This window comes from Spinacia oleracea, chromosome 2, assembly GCF_020520425.1.
Source record: "Spinacia oleracea cultivar Varoflay chromosome 2, BTI_SOV_V1, whole genome shotgun sequence".
NCBI classification, from domain to species: Eukaryota; Viridiplantae; Streptophyta; class Magnoliopsida; order Caryophyllales; family Amaranthaceae; genus Spinacia; species Spinacia oleracea.
This window is the reverse complement of record NC_079488.1, coordinates 4,854,693-4,873,330: the sequence shown is the minus strand read 5'-3', so window position 1 is coordinate 4,873,330 and position 18,638 is coordinate 4,854,693. Positions and strand designations below refer to the sequence as shown.

Genomic DNA, 18,638 nt, shown 5'->3' with positions numbered 1-18,638 from the left:
TCGCAATCTATGTGTCACTCTTTTAATGGTACCACAATGATGCCCGTAGACTGCGACTCATCAAATATATTTTTACTATCAACGCTATATTTTTACTATGAAATTAAATATTAAAATATGGTATTCCATAACAAATTAAAGGCGGAAATAAATTTTATAATGGTCATATAATATTTTATTTTATTTTTGTAAATTATTCAGTATAAATTTAAAAATAGAAATTACAATCTAATAAGAGTGAATAAATATTATTTCCAATTTTATATTAACAAGACATCGTCTTTTCTTGTGTTCTTTCTCAAATATGTAATTACTAATTGCCCCTTCTTGTACGTGTTCTTTCTCAAATATTCACCCAATTATCTATATCTATATCTATTACTAAATACTAAAAGAGACACCAAGAATGACACGTGTCATTTTGTGGTGCAATTTTTTCCCGCCAAAATGATTTTTTATTTTTTTTTACTTTAAAATAAATAAATTACATTGTTTTTTTTTAGGAAACTAAGATAAAAATATATTTTAATTACCATAGATGTGTACTGCATAATATATTATTGGAGGAAAGCTAAATCAATATTATTTTTTCATAGATGATTTTATGTAATATTATAACTTTTTTTTTTTGGCAAGCAAGTAACAGATTTTATTAATTACCAACCACCAATTTACAACTCAAAGTGACAGCCCAACAGCTACACTAAGAAAACAGAAGCTAAGAACACTTAGCTAAAAAGCCTAAACAACACCCAAACTAGAGTGAAGAAAACCAATCCCTATCTCTGGAACTCACTTTCCTACCCATGATGTTCTGAATTCTGCCTCTAACATCAGTCTGCACATTCTTGACCACTTGATTCACAGTGGGGGTCTTCAACAGCCACACACTTTCATTCCTAGCCTTCCAAATATGGTACACAAGACCAGCAATCACTATGTACATTACTTTCCTTCTAAAATCACCCTTAGTGTATCTTTCAGCCTTTCTGAGAAGGGGGAACAGGCCTAGATCCCCACCAGGAATGCCAACCCAAGTGAGCACAGCCTTCTTACAGTCATCACTAAAACAGCAATCAAAGAACAGATGAATGCTTGACTCAGTTTCTCTACCACAGATGGAACACAAATCATCAGTTCCTATTCCATATTGATGCAGTCTATCCTTTGTTTTCAGTTTGCCTTGGATAGCTAACCACAGGATGAACCTGTGTTTAGGGACAGTTAACCTGTTCCAAATATAATGAGACCATTGGACCTTCATACCCCCCTCAATCATTCTGGTGTACATACCTCTAATGGTATAGGCAGTATCAAAAAGCCATTGCTCACTGAATTTGTCATTGCACCATTTTTTGACATGACAGATATATTTCACCACCCAGCTTGCTGTAGAAGTGGGGGTGAAATCAGACCAGTTCTTTCTCTTCACATAAACTGCATGGATCCATCTTACCCATAAGTTATCCTATTTTTGAGCCACAGCCCATGCCAATTTTCCAATAGCAGCCCTGTTCCAAAGAAGCAGATTCCTAAAACCCAACCCTCCCTGTGTTTTAGGCCAACAAAGTTTGTCCCAAGCTACAGAACCAGGTCTGCAATCATCATAAGAACCATGCCACAAATAAGATCTGCAAACAGCATTTATTTTCCTCAAGACAGCTTTGGGGAAAACAAACATTTGAGCCCAATACACACAGATGCTCATGAGCACTGAGTTTATGAGTTGAATTCTTCCAGCAAAAGAGATGTTTCTAGAGCTCCAAACTTTTATTCTGAGAGTCATCTTTTCAACCAAAGCTTCACAGTCACTACTTTTCAGCTTACCAGTACTGATTGGGACACCTAAATACTTGAAAGGGAGTGACCCAAATCTGAAACCAGAAAGGTGCCCAATAGTGTTCATGTCCTCCTGATTTATACCACAGCAATAGATGGAGGACTTGTGAGTATTAACCTTAAGCCCTGTGGTTTCAGAGAACAAGTTGAAACCTTCCAACATAATGTTCACCACTTTGGGGTCCCCCTTACAGAACATTAAGAGGTCACCAGCAAAGCACATATGATTCAAAGCTAGCAGTTTGCATCTAGAGTGAAATCTGAATTGAGGGTGTTGACCAATTGCTTTCATAGTTCTGGAAAAATATTCCATACAGAGAGTGAACAGAAGAGGGGAGAGAGGGTCCCCTTGTCTCAGGCCTCTAGTTGGCTGAATTAACTCAGTGGGCACCCCATTGATCAATATTGAATATTGAGTGGTGGTGAGACAGGTCATAACAAGCTTGGTGAAATGGGAGGGGAAACCCAAATTGACCATAACTTCCTCTAAGAAGCTCCATTCCACTGTATCATAGGCCTTTTGTAAATCAAGTTTCATCATGCAACAAGGTACTTTCTGGCTATTTCTGTACATCTTCACTATGTCTTGACAAATAAGCACATTGTGAAGGATAGATCTCCCAGCTACAAATGCTCCTTGGTTGTGGGAGATAATATCTGGAAGAACTTAATTAAGTTTCTCACACATAAGCTTAGAGATACACTTGTAAATGACAGAACAGCAGGCTATGGGTCTAAAATCCCCCACTGAAGAGGTCACTTTCACCTTAGGCACCAGAGTGATAGAAGTGATGTTCACTTCTTTTAGAATTTTTCCTGTTTCAAAAAAATCTTTGATTGCACTGTGGATATCCCCTTTGATGGTATCCCAAGTAGTTCTGAAGAAATGACTGTTAAAGCCATCCATCCCAGGAGCTTTAGAACTAGGGATTGTATCTAACACCCTCTTAATGTCCTCCACTGTAACAGAACAAGCTAATCTTCCTCTGTGAGTGTCATTCAGTCTAGGTCCCATATCCATGACTGCATCAAGTAATGGTGCTTTATTCTCCATAGTGGTACAGAAAAGATTTTTGTAAAACTGCACAAAAGCCATTTGAACTTCTGTATCAGTTTGAACCCATTTTCCTTCCCCATTATGAATGGCATAAATTCTGTTTTGTTTTCTCCTTTGTCTAATACTTTGGTGGAAAGCTTTTGTGTTATCATCACCATTCTGAAGCCATTGCACTTTTGCTGTTTGCTGCAGGAAAGAAAGGTAGTTCTCTCTAGCTCTTCTATACTCATCTGATGCTACTTTCTCCCTTGAAGCTAGCCCCTGATCACCAGGAGTAGAATGAAGAAGATTCTGCACTTCAAGCAAAGCTTTGTGTCTTTTGATCTGTTCAGCTTCAACATTGTTGTAACCCTCTTGATTCAAAACTTTTAGGTCCATTTTTATCCACTTCAGTTTCTGCATCACCCTATACATGGGACACCCATACACATACTTTTTCCAGTTCTCCTCAACAATGGTGTTGAACCTAGGGGAAGTGGTCCACATATTGAAAAAACGAAAGGGTCTTTTTTGAGGTGCTCTTTGATAGCAATTGAGAAGCATGGGACTGTGATCATAATGACCTTCTGGCATGAAGTTTGCCTCAGCAGTATCAAACAAATCATTCCACTCTGAGTTAGCCAACACCCTATCAATTCTAGAGAAAACTCTATCCTCTCCATCTTGCTTGTTGTTCCAAGTATAGAGTCTCCCTACTGTTTTTACTTCAGTTAGCTTACAATGGAGCATACAGTTCCTCATTGGCTGCACTTCAGAAAGTCTAACTATGGATCCTATCCTATCATCTAATATTATAACTTTTTAATCTGATAAGAAATATAAAAAATATTGATAAATGAACTTCTAATGTTAGTCTACTATTAATAATATAATACATGCTAACTGGTAAGTAAGAATGTTAATTAAAATAATAATACATGGTAAGTAGACTAACATATAAGTTTATTTATCAAGATTTTACTCAATTCAAAATATGTTGTATTTGACTAACTCGGTTATGCTCGGCTCTTTTCAAAAATTAGTCTTGAGTCATTCGGGTTTGGTTAACGTTGTTAGATCGTTCTACATACAAGTAAACGACTATAATTTTTAACTTTGCATAGTAATATGCAAATTTAGTTCATTTGAATATTATTTTTACACAACTTTGAATTTATACTTTTTCATATATCCTTTTTACTTTCATGTTTTCCTAATATCACAAGTATTTTAGTTACTATTAAAATAATAAATTGTTTTAGTAGTAGCCGTGCGTTGCACGGGCCCTAAACTAGTATTATACTAAAAGAGAGGAAATCAATGTGGTGATGACAAATGTCACTCATTGATTCGCCTCTCTTTTAATTAAATAAAAATAATTAAAACAATTTAGTTAAGGAAAAATATAATTGATTTTCATTATAAGTCGTAAAGATTCCATTGATAATAAACATACCAACAAAAATTCCAACTCTTTTCCCCTTCCTAATTAAACAAATCATTTATCTGAAGGATATATTTCAATTCAATATCTTATTCCGAAGTATATTTTAAAAGATATTGTTGCCTAACTAAAAAATATCTTTTATATTTATGTATTAGTGAAGTAGTAAACATTAAATGGTATTACGACATACGAAGTAAATGTCAACGCAACTGATCTGTTTCATATTATGTACATGCAAAACTAATTTAATGAAAGTATATGTCGTAATATCGACACAAAAATTTAACTAAATAAGTACTCCATATGTTTATGTTTATATCGCCAAGAACATAATAAAAGAAAGTTATTGCACAATTATAGATAGAAACATAAAATGGGTAAGTAATAGATGAGAAGGATGAAGATCGAATGGATTTATATTTTTTTTCTACTTTTTTTAAAGTGTAATAAAAACCGAAAGCTAATAATATACAAAAGACATAACAAGATAAGATAGGTGAGCATATATGTACATATAACTTAGAAAGATATTAATTTGTATTTTACAATTTATTTTAAGTTCGATTTAAAAGTTGATGAATAAGATAAATTTTTAAATGAGTCAATTGAGTTAAGAGGGTGGAGTATGACATTTTTGAATGAATATTTGGTCGAATAAAGTGGGTGCATATTATAATGTAAAATATTTGATCTACTAAAAATATATCATATTATATCATACTGGGGGTGAAGGGGCAAATATGATTTTAAAATTTCTAACTCGATTAGCCATCGTAGAATTTATAATGGTTATATCTTATAATTAAGGGTTTATATGTCGTAATATTGACCCAAAAATTTAACTAAATAAATACTCTCTCTGTTTATGTTTATATCGCTGAGAACAGAATAAAAGAAAGTGATTGCACAATTATGAAAAGAATCATAATAAGATAAATGGTGGACCGGGATACATAAAGTGGGTATTAAATGGGTATGTAATACTCAGGCCCCCCGTTCCATATTGATGTTCCAATTTATACTTTTCACATTTTCCAATGCACATTTTAGATCATTTATATCACTAATTATGTATTTGTAAAAAATATAAAATTTTGATATTATTAAATTACTCATTGAGACGAATCAAACAATACCCCATATAAATATGTTTTTTTCTTGTGTATTGGAAGTAATTTAGAAGATTTTGTTCAATTGTTAATAATGTCAAAATTCTAAATTTGAACATAATTGTGGAACGAATGAGTTGATGAGAAGGATGAAGATCAAATGTATTTATATATTTTTCTAACAATAATGTTTTAAAAAGTGTAATAAAATTCGAAAGCTTATAATGGTAATAATAATAAATAATAAAAATTATAATAATAATAATAATAATAATAATAATAATAAATGAAAATAAAGATGAACATTCCAATATAATTAATAGTAATATTTAACATTATAATTATAAAAATACTCCCTCCGTCCCGGAATACTTGACCTGTTTTCCTTATCGGGCCGTCCCTTAATACTTGACCTATTTCTAAAAATGGAAATATTCTAACAATATTATATTATTTCTCACTCCACCCCTATTAACCCACCTACCCCCTACTCCATACAAAAAATAATTAAAAATTCAACCCCTACTCTCCCCCAACCCCACCTCTTAACACACCTCCCACTAACTACATTAAAATAATACCCCACTATCAACTACTACCTATTAAATTAAATAAGTCAATTCAAGTCCCTTAAACTCTGTGCCGGTCAAACCGGGTCGAGTATTCCGGGACGGAGGGAGTAATAAGGAAATTTTGTCAAATACAACCTAATAAAGTTTCATATTTGCCAATAATAACCTCAAACTTCTAATTTTATCAATTACAACCTTAAACTTATACATCCATCTTAAATCACAACTCAGAGTTCTTTTCCAGCAAACTTTACCGAAAAATGATGTCATAATGTTACTAAAAAAACAATTACATAATCTATAAAGAAAATTAAATCGAAAAATAAGAACTAAAACAATAAAATCGAAAAATTAAAATTAAAAAAATCGAAATATGACATTATCTTCCGGTGATTTTTGTCGAGAAATGACTTCGGTTGTAATTTAAAATGGATGTATAAGTTTGAGATTGTGATTGGCAAAATTAAAAGTTTGGGGTTGTAATTGACAAATAGGGAACTTTACTGGGTTGTATTTGCCAAATAATAATAAAATAAGATCACTAAATAAGAAGATAAACTGAACTGAACTGAACTAAATGGAGCTGAACTGGACTGAATTAGACTAAATGGAACTGAAATTAAGTCCACAAGATCAATGCCTACCTCCATTCCTAAATGATCTTTACGCTTACTATTTGCACGGTAATTAAGGAATTTTTGTGAACATGTGATGGTGGGGTAACAAATGAGAAAATGAGTGGCTATAAATTTTCCAACAATGTGCTAGGATGAAAATTAATATTAAAATATTGTGATTGGGTAAGTAATGGTGGATTCCTATAATAAAATATTGCAAGTTGCATGTTGTAGTGGATCAAATGAAGGCACACATGTAAAGTTAATATGCTAAAAATGGAATAAAGCAGAGTGCAAAGAACTTTCAGGAACATACTAAAACGGAAAGCGTAAAGAACTTTCAAGAACGAAGGTAGTATAAAAAAGTGTATATATATTGCACATAAAATTAATTGCAATAGATACATTATTGTCAGAATAGGCTGACTGCATTTCATGATAACAATGACTTATCAATATGAAAAATTTCACAAAATACATCTATGTTTTACGTAGTCAATCTCATGCATAATATCGTAATCATACGGAGTACTACCTGACATAATCATATCTTTGTATATTTTACTTAAATAACGTATCATGAACTTTTTATTTGGAATGCGATTTTGTGTAATACTTTTATACACAATAATATTATTGACAATATTACTAATATACATACATACTCCTTTAATCTTTTATACAATATCATGGTACATTCTCACACATTTATACAATGAAATTAGGAAATTTTGGTATTTACTACCTTAAAAATACACCACTTTTGTATTTACTACCTTATGAAATTTTTATTTTAAATTACTACCTTAAACTTCCAAATTTTTTTTATTTACTACCACTTTACGGTTTTCTCATTTTTAAATTAAGATATCTCTTTCGTTTCTTAATCGTTTATTGTGATTCAAAGTTCGTTATTCTCCTTGCTCTATAGGGATTGCATTGAGAATGACATTTTAAAACAATTCGTTTGATAATTCATATATATTTTAAACTTTTACATATAATATTTAATTAGTTTTACCTTTTGTAAAATTTTAAAAGCAAGATCTCTATGGAATCCTTACACATAAATGAGAAGAATGGGCTTTGAATCACTTAAAATGATTAAGAAACGAAAGAGATATCTCAATTTTAAAATGAGAAAACTGTAAAGTGGTAGTAAATAAAAATAAATTGAAACTTTAAGGTAGTAATTTAAAATAAAATTTTCATAAGGTAGTAAATACAAAAGTGGTGTATTTTCAAGGTAGTAAAAACCAAAAAATCCATGAAATTATGAATATCTTTGCATATATGAAAAATAAGACCCGTGCGATGCACGAGTCAAAATTTTTTATTGCCTATTTTTATTTTAATTATTAATGTTTTAAGAAGTATGTAGTTGACCCACTATTTATTAATTAAATGGACACACAACAATAAGATATGAAAAGTTGAAAACTATCACCAAATAAATTAACTAATATCTAAAATCTTATAACTTTACGAGTACGGAGTATTCTCAATTCCATGAATATTATTATCTTAAATATCTCCATAAAATATTTATATCAAAATAAAAATAAAAAAAATCGGTGAAGCGAATTTAATAAACATTTGTCTGTCTCCACCCTATTAGACGATAATATATCTGTAGTGATTCGACGAGTGATGGACATTTATAGAGATAAAATTGTATCCTTCTTGGTGATGTGGTGGGTTCAGTGTATAAAAAAGCGCAAAGCGCACTAAAGCGATATGAGTCCTAGAGCTTAAGCGCAAAGCGCAAGCGCAAGACGCGAGTTTCATCGAAGTGAAGCGCACTTTTTAAGAATTAAAGATTTTTACTATTATGAATATATATATATATATATATATATATATATATATATATATATATATATATATATATATATATATATATATATATATATATATATATATATATATATATATATATATATATATATATATATCTTACTAAAATTGAAGGAAATAATGCCCTTGGTCCAAGTATGCATTCTATGTTAAGTCTAATAAATGCGGTTCAGTATTAATTAACAAGTTAATAATTCAGTGAGATCAAGTGAGCTGAATGCCTAGCTAGAGGCCGCTTCAGTTCAAGTGGAATTAATGATATTAATCCACAGCTTACTCTTGACTGAACCCGTAGGGTCACACAAATAGTACGTAAACGGATCAAGTATTTAATGGCATTAAATACTCCATCTATGAATATTCGGAACCGACGGATCTTGGTTTCAGTGGGAGCTAAGATCGTCACAGGCAAGAAATGAATACTCCGGAAACGATGATATTGCCGGAAACGGAAATATGGATCGTATCGGAAATATGAATATTATCCAAGTCGTAGATGTTGCCGGAAACGGAAACATGGTACGTATCGGAAAATATTATTGGAAATGGAAATATTGTCAGAATCGGAAATATTGCCGGAAACGGAAATATTGTCAGAATCGGAAATATTGCCGGAATCGGAAAATAATTCCGGAAACGGAAATATTAAATATTTGTTCGAAACGGAAATTAATTCCGGAATCGGAAATATTAAATATTGTTCGTATCGGAAATAGATTCCGGAAATGGAAATTTAATCGGAAGCGTATCGTACGAATTAGCATCGGACGAGGCTTGCCGGACGAAGGCCCAGCACGAAGCCGGGGCCATCGCCCAGCAAGCGTGCGCGCCACAAGCCCAGCCAAGGCAGCGCCCAGGCCTACCGCAAGGCAGGCCCAGCGCGCGCCAAGGGCCACGGCTGCGTGGGCCGTGCTGCGCGGGCTGCTGCTCGCACGCATGGGCAGCCCTTGTGGCTGCCGTGTGTGTGTGAGTTTGTGCTCATGCATGATTCCTGAATCTGCAAGAGTCAGTGTATGATTAAATGTCTATTCCTAATTGGATAAATTAATTAAATAGAATTCATGTAGGATTCTAATTCCAATTAATTCGCATCCTACTAGGATTACGATTCCTTTTCCATAACTCTATAAATAAAGGCCTAGGGGTCATAATTTATACATAAGTTTCAAAGTATTCAAAAGTGAGTTTTTTGAGAGAAAATTAAAAACACATCTTGCTCATAAAAGTGCCGAATTTTCTAGTACCTTAAGGGCGGTTCTAGTTGGTCAATCTTAAGGCGGATCCGGACGTGCTGTGGACTATCTACGGAGGGACGACATTTGAAGTCCTAAAAGACTTGTTCTTGTTCGGTTCGGGCGCAGCTAGGGAAGGCACGCAACAAAGAGTATGCATCTAATTATGCTATATGATTATGTGTAAATAATATGTTTCCTGGGTTAATGGTTGTTTCCGCATGATCTATGTAAATGTCATATGTATCATAACCTAACAGTGGTATCAGAGCCCCTTATTATTTTCATAATCTAAATTGCATGAACATGGTTAAATATTACAAATTTGCAAGAATTAAAAGGGGTGATTAATTTTCGTAATTGTTAATTAATTGCAAATTGCGTTTATTTAATTATACGTACGCAGTTTTTCGGCAGTTTCTTCATTACTCATCCGAATTGAGTGATTTTTGTGTCAATTCCGCATGTAAAAGGCATTCTAAAATTTTGACAAAAATAGTATTTTTCTGCCGAACCCAGAATTCTCAAATTCGAAGCCTAACTATGACTTTTCGAAGGTTTTAGTTTTTCGAATGCAAAATTTCGTAAATTTAAGATGTTAAATTAAATATTTGCGATTCCTGTTGATAAATCTTGAATTTTTGATTGACCTACTGCATATGTTTAACAAGTTTGAATGCCTAGTCTTGTTAATTATGCAATCTAATTTGTAATTATGATTAATTTGTTGAAAATTAGAATAATTTAGAATTAATTTGATTTTCATAATTAATTGTAATTTAATTAGAAACCTATGATTAAAAACCACCATAAAAATTGTAAATTTACGATAAATTTTAAATTTTTATGACCTAGACTTGAATCCATAACAATCGGAAATCAATTGGATAATAAATTTTCGATTTTTCGCCCTAAAATTATGAAATTAATAATATTTATTAATTTGTCATTAATTTTAAATATAAATTTTAAATTTTTTTGCGATTCGTTCAAATAACTTGCACGCACGAAGCAATGGACGCTTCGTGTTACCCTTAAGGGGTGTTGTATAATGCGGGCATGCGACGACGAGCAAGGGAGCTCGTCGCCCGTGCGGCACGAATGCAATGAGCAAGGGCGTAGTGCACGAGCACAAGGCAGCAGCCCTGCCTTGTGTCGTGTGCCACGAGCAATGAACGAATGGGCATGGGCGAAGGGCGAGCCAAGGCAGTCGCGTGTGGGCAGCAAGCGAGCTGCGCCACAACGCGCGCTGCCTCGCACAAGTGCGCGCAGCCTCGCGCGCAGCGAGCGCAAGCTCGCGTGCCACGAGCGCTGCGCCCAGCACTGCTCGCGCGCGCAGCGCGCGATGTCGCTCGCCCAGCGAGCGATATCGCGCACCAGCGAGCGATGGCTCGCGCCAGCGAGCGATGGCTCGCGCGCGCAGCGCGCGATGTCGCTCGCCCAGCGAGCGATGTCGCGCCCCAGCGAGCGATGGCTCGCGCGCACAGCGAGCGAGCCAGCGCGCCCAGCGAGCGATCTCGCGCGCGCACTGCGAGCGATAGCTCGCGTGCGATGGGGCGCTGTGCGGAGGCTTGCGATGAGACAGCAGCAGCTATGCGACGAGCGCATGGGCTGCGCGCACATGGCCAGCAATGGCTGTGTGCGTACGGCCCATGGGCGTGCAACGCGTAGGGTGTTTGCGTTACGATTAGATCGTTTTGAATGTTTAATTTGAAAATTTCAGTTCACGTAATTTTAATTAATTTTAAAATTAATAATTTGAATTAATTTCTTGGATTTTAATTTTGAATATTATAATTATAATAAATGGAATTTATTCTAATTATTTTACTAAAATTAAAATCATGAATTAATTTAAATGCGACTGAAATTAAATTAAATTTTTGGATTCAATTATAAATTTATATGAGCTTTAAATTTTAATTAAATTTGTATGTTTCCGGTTAGACTAGAAATACAATTTTATGTTTAAAATTAGTAAAGCATATGAATTTATTGGTTTGAGTGGGAGCGCTTTTTAGTCATAAACTCTTGATTAGGTCTACAAATCCTTAAGGTTAAAACAACTCGATTAGAATTAATAAGGACTGAATAATTGGTAGATTATTGGTGACCTTGATTAATTGCTGCAAATGTTTACGTGATGCATAATGTGTTTTACTAACCAGCTATATGGGCCATTCATGATAATGAATGGGTGAATGGTATATATTGTATATGTACTGTTTTGCAGGTTATGAAGTGACTAGTATGGCCCAAATAGGATAGAAAATATGGTCTGCGTACCATTAATTTGAATGTAATTGGTCTAAAGCACCAAAGTTATTTTTTAATTCAAAATGGTCTGCGTACCATCAAATAGTTGTAATTAGTTATAGCTTATCCTATTTGAAGAAAATGGTGCCTCCCACGGAGATTTTCAAGACGGACTTTGAAGTCAAAGCTTCAAGATGAAGTCGGGCCATACTAGATCACAAATATCTTATGCATGTTTTAAGTTATTTATTGCTTTAAATATGTCTTAAAATGCATGAGATCAAAAGCTTGATTATGTTGCATGATTAAGGATTTTAGTTCACTTAAAATCTAACCAACATAGTAAGAGCCTTAAGTTCCAAACTTAAAAATTGAGTTAAAAGGTGCCATGCCAAAATATACACTTGCTTGGATATCCTTTACATCAATCTAGTAATAGTTTTCGCTCAGCGAGGTGTTACTTATTGGTCCTAAAGGGGCAAGGTACACAAATAATTGTGAGTACATGTTAGTTTTGGTGAAACTCAACGATATAAGTAAGGAGTCCTTTTATGTCGTGGCAAATTCGATAGGTTTACCTAATAAGTTCTTAGACGTACCTATCAACCAAGAATAGTTTCTAGACTATTAGCAAAAGGCTTTTGCTTACCTAAGATGTTCTAGGATTAAGTCGACAAACTGTGCTTAGTTCTTCAATGATTTTAGGATCTTGGAATCATTTTATTCACACCTGCCGGAACACATAACTTGAATAAAATGCTTAATAAACATTGAATTATGCATGTATGCTAGAATTTAAGTTTATTAAGAGAAACTGTGAATGGTTATTTATTTGTTTATTCTTTTCAATTGTAGTTTTTAATATGGCAAACAACAATTCATTCAACATTCGATCAATTCTCGAAAAGGAGAAGTTGAACGGGAAAAACTTCCTTGACTGGCAAAGGAACTTGCAAATAGTTCTTATGCAGGAAGAAAAGGAGTATGTCCTAGATGAGGCGATGCCCGAAGCTCCAGGCGACGGGATCACTCAGGCAGCCCTCAATCGTTGGATTGATGCCAACAAGGATGTGAAATGTCTAATGCTCGCCACTATGAGTGCGGATCTGCAGAAAACGTTCATCAACTCAGATGCTTTCACAATCATCAGTGAGTTGAAGAACATGTTCCAAGATCTGGCTCGAGTCGAAAGATTCGAGACTCATAGGCAAATTCTTGAGACCAAGCTTAAGAAAGGCGAGCCCGTAAGTCCACATGTTCTCAAAATGATTGGACTCATTGAGAATATGAGTCGGCTGGATCAGCAATTTTCTCAGGAAATGGCTATAGACACCATCCTCCATTCTCTTCATAGCGGGTATGATCAGTTCAAACTGAACTACAGTATGAATAGTCTGGACAAAACGCTCACTGAGCTTCACGGTATGCTGAAGACCGCTGAAAAGACGCTCAAAAGTGATAAGCAGGATGTGCTTATGGTGCGTGGGGGCAAGTTCAAGAAATCTGGAAAGAAGAGGAATGCTAAGAAAGGTGGCAACAAGGCCAGCCCAACTAAGCAAACTGGCGCCAAATCTGCAAAGAGGAAGGTCAGTCAACCCACTTCTGAATCCGAATGCTTCTACTGCAAGAAGAAGGGGCATTGGAAGAGAGATTGCTTGAAGCTAAAGGAAGATCAGAAGAACGGAACAGTCGTTCCATCTTCAGGTATTTTCGTTATAGACTGTATACTTGCTAATTCAACTTCTTGGGTATTAGATACAGGTTGTGGCTCACACTTATGTTCCAATCCACAGGGACTAAGAAGAAGTAGAAAGTTAAGCAAGGGAGAAGTCGACCTATGAGTGGGAAATGGAGCACGGATTGCTGCATTAGCCGTAGGAACTTACTATTTGTCGTTGCCCTCCGGGCTAGTTTTGGAACTGGAAGAATGTTTCCATGTTCCAAGTCTTATTAAAAACATCATTTCAGTTTCTTGCTTAGATGCTAAGGGATTTTCCTTTATAATAAAAGACAATAGTTGTTCGTTTTATTTTAAAGAGATGTTTTATGGATCTGCTAGATTAGTCAATGGAATTTATTTATTAGATCACGACAAACAAGTATATAACATAAATACCAAAAGGGCCAAAAAGGATGATTCAGATCTCACCTATCTGTGGCATTGTCGATTAGGCCATATAAACTTGAAACGCCTAGAAAGACTTCAAAGGGAAGGAATTCTAGAACCATTTGACTTAGAGGATTATGGTAAATGCGAATCATGTTTACTTGGCAAAATGACAAAGCAACCTTTCTCTAAAGTCGGAGAAAGAGCAAATGAACTATTGGGTTTAATCCATACAGATGTATGTGGACCAATGAGTACAAATGCTAGAGGTGGTTTCAGCTACTTTATCACTTTCACTGATGACTTCAGTAGGTATGGTTATGTCTACCTAATGAAGCATAAGTCTGAATCCTTTGACAAATTCAAGGAATTTCAGAGTGAAGTAGAGAATCAATTAGGCAAGAAGATTAAGGCACTGCGGTCTGATAGAGGCGGTGAATATCTGAGCTATGAATTTGATGACCATCTGAAAGAATGTGGAATTCTATCAGAATTGACTCCTCCTGGAACACCACAATGGAACGGTGTGTCAGAACGGAGGAACAGAACCTTGCTAGACATGGTCAGGTCAATGATGGGTCAGGCCGAACTTCCATTAGAATTTTGGGGACATGCACTAAATACAGCTGCACTCACTATAAATAGAGCTCCGTCTAAAGCTGTCGAAAAGACTCCATACGAATTATGGTTTGGAAAACCTCCAAATGTGTCTTTTCTTAAGATTTGGGGATGTAAAGTATACGTCAAACGATTAATTTCAGACAAACTTCATCCAAAATCTGACAAATGTATCCTTGTGGGCTATCCAAAGGAAACAAAGGGGTATTACTTCTACAATACATCTGAGAACAAAGTGTTTGTTGCTCGAGATGGTGTCTTTTTGGAGAAGGATCACATTTCCAAAATGACAAGTGGGAGAAAAGTAGACCTCGAAGAAATTCGAGTCGAACAACAAACTCTAGAGAATGCTCAAGATGACATTCAGGATGAAACTCAGAGATCTTTAGAAGAATCTGGTGAGAATCATGGTCAATCTAGAAATGTTACCCCGCGTAGATCGCAAAGATATAGATCTCAACCGGAAAGGTACTTAGGTATTTTGACGAACGAGAGCTATGACGTTCTATTACTTGAAAGTGATGAACCTGCGACTTACAAGCAAGCTATGACGAGCCCTAGCTCCAAGCAATGGCAAGAAGCCATGCAATCTGAATTAGACTCCATGTCTGAAAACCAAGTATGGGATTTGGTCGATTTGCCAGATAGCTACCAAGCCATTGGAAGCAAATGGGTTTTCAAACTGAAAAAGGACAAGGATGGGAAACTTGAAGTTTTCAAAGCTAGATTGGTTGCAAAAGGTTACAGGCAAGTCCACGGTGTGGATTACGATGAAACCTTTTCACCAGTTGCAATGCTAAAGTCTATTCGAATAATGTTAGCAATCGCTGCATATTACGATTACGAAATATGGCAGATGGATGTCAAAACTGCTTTCTTAAACGGCGTTTTAACAGAAACTGTGTTTATGACACAGCCTGAAGGTTTTGAGGATCCAAAGAATGCTAAAAAGGTATGCAAGCTAAAGAAGTCAATCTACGGATTGAAGCAGGCATCCAGGAGCTGGAATATACGTTTTGATGAAGCAGTCAGTGACTTTGGTTTCATCAAGAACGCGGACGAATCTTGTGTATACAAGAAGGTCAGTGGGAGCAAAATTGCTTTCCTAGTATTATATGTCGACGACATATTGCTTATCGGAAATGACATTCCTATGTTGAACTCTGTCAAGATTTGGCTTGGGAAATGTTTTTCGATGAAGGATCTAGGAGAAGCACAGTACATATTGGGCATCAAGATTTACAGAGATAGATCTAAAAAGATGATTGGACTTAGTCAAAGCACTTATATCAATAAGGTGCTTGATAGGTTCAAGATGGCGGACTCCAAGCGAGGCTACCTACCCATGTCTCATGGAATGACTCTAAGCAAGACTCAGTGCCCAAAAACACTTGATGAGCGTAGACGAATGAATGGGATTCCATATGCATCATTGATTGGTTCAATAATGTATGCTATGATATGTACACGCCCGGATGTTGCGTACGCACTCAGTGCTACGAGCAGATACCAGTCAGACCCAGGAGAGGCGCATTGGACTGCTGCCAAGAACATTCTGAAGTACCTGAAAAGGCACAAAGATGACTTCCTGGTCTATGGTGGAGATGATGAATTAATTGTTAAAGGCTATACGGACGCAAGTTTCCAAACCGACAAAGATGATTTCAGATCACAGTCTGGGTTTGTCTTCTGCCTCAACGGAGGAGCAGTAAGCTGGAAAAGTGCTAAGCAAAGCACCATTGCGGATTCTACAACTGAAGCGGAGTACATTGCTGCACATGAAGCAGCAAAGGAAGCTATATGGCTAAGGAAGTTCATAGGAGAACTTGGTGTAGTCCCCTCCATTAAAGGACCAATAGCCCTGTATTGTGATAATAACGGAGCTATTGCACAGGCAAAAGAGCCTAGACACCACCAGAGAGTCAAGCATGTACTTCGTAGATTTCACCTTCTACGAGAGTTCGTTGAAAGAAAAGAAGTCGAGATAAGCAAAATTGGAACTGATGACAACATATCAGATCCATTAACTAAACCTCTGCCGCAAGCGAAGCACAACTCGCACACTGCAGCTATGGGAATCAAGCATATTGGAGAATGGCTTTGATGTCTCTGTTTAATGTTTTAAAGTTTTAGAGTTTAAATCTTTGTAAAACATTATTGGTTAATCATTCACAATAAATGAAAGAAATTCATTTTTCCATTTAATTTGTGGTTTATTAAATGATGAGTCCCTTCAACTTGACGATATATTCAAGATAGACTGTCAGGACCAGTCCTGTGACTAAGAAATGTCTATCAAGTGAACTTGAATGTCAAAGGTTGAAAATGGTCCCTAATCGGAGTTTTCTATAAAATTGGACGCATAGAAAACGTTAGACGATTAGAATGCAAGATGACTAGTAGTTCTGTTTCTTGAACTATGTGGACATGGCAATGTCATAATCATTTGCATAGATACTTACTTTGGGAAGACTAGTATCGGACAAGTGTTAGGTTATGATACATATGACATTTACATAGATCATGCGGAAACAACCATTAACCCAGGAAACATATTATTTACACATAATCATATAGCATAATTAGATGCATACTCTTTGTTGCGTGCCCTCCCTAGCTGCGCCCGAACCGAACAAGAACAAGTCTTTTAGGACTCCAAGTGTCGTCCCTCCGTAGATAGTCCACAGCACGTCCGGATCCGCCTTAAGATTGACCAACTAGAATCGCCCTTAAGGTACTAGAAAATTTCGGCACTTTTGAGCAAGATGTGTGTTTGATTTTCTCTCAAAAAACTCACTTTTGAATACTTTGAAACTTGTATATAAATTATGACCCCTAGGCCTTTATTTATAGAGTTATGGAAAAGGAATCGTAATCCTAGTAGGATGCGAATTAATTGGAATTAGAATCCTACATGAATTCTATTTAATTAATTTATCCAATTAGGAATAGACATTTAATCATATACTGACTCTTGCAGATTCAGGAATCACGCATGAGCACAAACTCACACACACACGGCAGCCACAAGGACTGCCCATGCGTGCGAGCTGCAGCCCACGCAGCAAGGCCCACGCATCCGTGGCCTTGGCGCGCGCTGGGCTTGTGGCGTGCGTGCTTGCTGGGCGACGGCCTGGCTTCGTGCTGGGCCTTCGTCCGGCAGGCCTCGTCCGATGCTAATTCGTACGATACGCTTCCGATTAAATTTCCATTTCCGGAATCTATTTCCGATACGAACAATATTTAATATTTCCGATTCCGGAATTAATTTCCGTTTCGAACAAATATTTAATATTTCCGTTTCCGGAATTATTTTCCGATTCCGGCAATATTTCCGATTCTGACAATATTTCCGTTTCCGGCAATATTTCCGATTCTGGTAATATTTCCATTTCCAATAATATTTTCCGATACGTACCATGTTTCCGTTTCCGGCAACATCTACGACTTGGATAATATTCATATTTCCGATACGATCCATATTTCCGTTTCCGGCAATATCATCGTTTCCGGAGTATTCATTTCTTGCCTGTGACGATCTTAGCTCCCACTGAAACCAAGATCCGTCGGTTCCGAATATTCATAGATGGAGTATTTAATGCCATTAAATACTTGATCCGTTTACGTACTATTTGTGTGACCCTACGGGTTCAGTCAAGAGTAAGCTGTGGATTAATATCATTAATTCCACTTGAACTGAAGCGGCCTCTAGCTAGGCATTCAGCTCACTTGATCTCACTGAATTATTAACTTGTTAATTAATACTGAACCGCATTTATTAGACTTAACATAGAATGCATACTTGGACCAAGGGCATTATTTCCTTCAGTCTCCCACTTGTCCTTAGGGACAAGTGTGCATTTCCTAATTCCTTTGTCGCTCGATGCTTGCTCTTGAACATAAGGTAAGAGTTGTCATCCTTATTATGTCCAGAGGTGTTCCTCGGTT

General features: G+C 36.0%; 2 protein-coding genes across 2 annotated transcripts; both read right to left on the bottom strand.

Annotated features, from left to right (window-relative positions):
• Positions 1 to 757: 757 nt before the first annotated feature.
• On the bottom strand, positions 758 to 1,279 carry LOC110776810 (uncharacterized). The gene has a single exon (XM_021981372.2). The coding sequence runs from the start codon at positions 1,277 to 1,279 to the stop codon at positions 758 to 760; it is 522 nt and encodes a 173-aa protein (XP_021837064.2).
• A 1,227-nt stretch (positions 1,280 to 2,506) lies between these two features.
• LOC130466762 (uncharacterized) lies at positions 2,507 to 3,637 on the bottom strand. Its single transcript, XM_056835363.1, has one exon. It carries the CDS (start codon positions 3,635 to 3,637, stop codon positions 2,507 to 2,509), a length of 1,131 nt encoding a protein of 376 aa, XP_056691341.1.
• Between the last annotated feature and the right edge of the window lie 15,001 nt (positions 3,638 to 18,638).

Coding starts and splice junctions, on each gene's coding strand:
- LOC110776810 (XM_021981372.2), bottom strand. CDS start 1,279: ATGATTGAGGGGGGTATGAAGGTCCAATGGTCTCATTATATTTGGAAC.
- LOC130466762 (XM_056835363.1), bottom strand. CDS start 3,637: ATGAGGAACTGTATGCTCCATTGTAAGCTAACTGAAGTAAAAACAGTA.